Genomic DNA, 1,769 nt, shown 5'->3' on the forward strand with positions numbered 1-1,769 from the left:
GCTGGATAGAAACAGGTTTACATTGGTGCTGGCCAGAAACCCCCCTCCCCCCCATGGTGCGGTCTTATCGACTGCCATTGGTCCACGATGCTGTCAATAAGGTCACAAACTCGATAGCCGCATTCTATAGGTCGAGAGGAATCCAATGAGGGGTCTTTTGTCTGTATGCGGAAATCTGGGACCAAGCTATTGAGAGCGTCAGCTCTGGCTGTGCCGTGTTCCATCTTTATTTACTCTTCAAAAACAAAACATCGAAAGGTATTTACACCTCCTGACAAATCTCACAAGTGTTCCCTTTCGTTTGACACCAAGAGTAACCAAATATACCGTGTGGTTGCGGAGATATACACATTTTATTTCGGGGAGGCGCCGTCGATTTAAATCCCCAAAACAGCTGCCGGGCTTATAGGGAAGACTTAAAGACTCTTAAAGAATCTTTCTATTGATCATTCAATTGATTGAGCTCCTCCACCAGACATTGATTATCTAATCACAGCCTAGCCACACACAACAGTGATGTAATGGTGTACTGAACACACCCTGGGGTACACTTCTACATCACTGGAGCAAAATGAATTTGACCCCTGGATGTCAGCAAAAAAAAAGGTATTTGAGTGTCTGTTCATGTAGTTTAGTTTAATCTCTAATCAAAGTTTTTGCTGTGTGTCTCTTACTGGGAGGGGATGCTGGGCGAGCCGGAACGATGACAATGGATGTTCTGCCACTTGCCATCACGACGATGCCACACACGGGTCTCCTCAGACTGCATGGTGCGGGGCATGCCGCTGCTATCCATGTACTGGGTCAGTCGAATATAGGCGATGCACGCTGCATTTTCTCCAATTAGATGCACATGTGGGTTCAAGAGGATGGTGTGCACTGGTTTATTCCCTTTGGACAAGGCTGCAAAAGACACATAGTGGCTGATTACAGGGGGGAAATGTGACAAACATATTCCCACTCAGTTAAGTGGTTATAATGGATATACAGTAGAATCTGCTTTATTGGTCAGGTGTGTTGGACACAAGGAATTTGACTCTGGTACAGTGGCTCTCAGTGTGTATTTACAATGTTCTTCCATAAGGCAACGAGTAAACAAGATAAGACTGAGAGAACAAAAAAAAAAAAAAGAATGTGCAAACAAGAAAAAGGAATGTGCATTAAGAAAATAAAAATAAAATACTTAGAGAAATATATAAACAAACAGTTCAGATACAGTTTTTCAGATAGATATTTACAAGGTATTGCACTGAGGGTTGTTGTTCTGTTTTACAGTCATGGGTTAAGTGTTCATCAAGTGTAACGACCCCAGAGGAAGAAACTGTCCTTGTGTCTTGTTGTTTTGGCGTGCAGTGACCTGTAGTACCGATCAGAGGGGAGGAGTTCAAACTGTTTTTGACTAAGATGTGAGGGTTCTGCAGAAATCTTCTCTTTAACCTGGAATTCAGCTGTTGAATAACACTTACATAAATCTGAATCTGCTGTTCATAAAACAAAACACTGATCCCACCTCAGAGCAAAAAAAAAAAAAGGAAGTGAAAGTTTCCACATGTTGGATTGTGGACAGGAACAGGCTTGCCAGGTTCTTCTGGTTTATTTGAGGCCATTCTGACATTTATGATCATTACTGATTTTTTTTATTTATTTATTTATTGCTCCAAGGTTAGCACATAGTTGCAGCTATGCACATGCACTGTAGGGTACCAGCAAACATGAACTGTAAACTGACTGAATATTGTCATACTGATATAGAAAAGCAATTTAGCCTA

At 41.7% G+C, this 1,769-nt stretch overlaps 1 protein-coding gene across 7 annotated transcripts in view; it reads right to left on the reverse strand.

Moving 5' to 3' along the window:
- camk2d2 (calcium/calmodulin-dependent protein kinase (CaM kinase) II delta 2) overlaps nt 1–1,769 on the reverse strand; it is a 36,726-nt gene that overhangs the window by 4,221 nt on the left and 30,736 nt on the right. For 6 of the 7 annotated variants that reach the window (XM_020596966.1, XM_020596964.1, XM_020596965.1 and 3 more), the window contains one exon: nt 675–903. In XM_020596966.1, coding sequence (XP_020452622.1) covers nt 675–903 — 229 coding nt within the window. Of the gene's footprint in view, nt 1–670; nt 904–1,769 lie in introns of those variants that run through there. The other variant, XM_020596968.1, reaches the window with a different exon arrangement.

This window comes from Monopterus albus, unplaced genomic scaffold (genome assembly GCF_001952655.1).
Source record: "Monopterus albus unplaced genomic scaffold, M_albus_1.0 scaffold32.1, whole genome shotgun sequence".
Taxonomy (NCBI): Eukaryota; Metazoa; Chordata; class Actinopteri; order Synbranchiformes; family Synbranchidae; genus Monopterus; species Monopterus albus.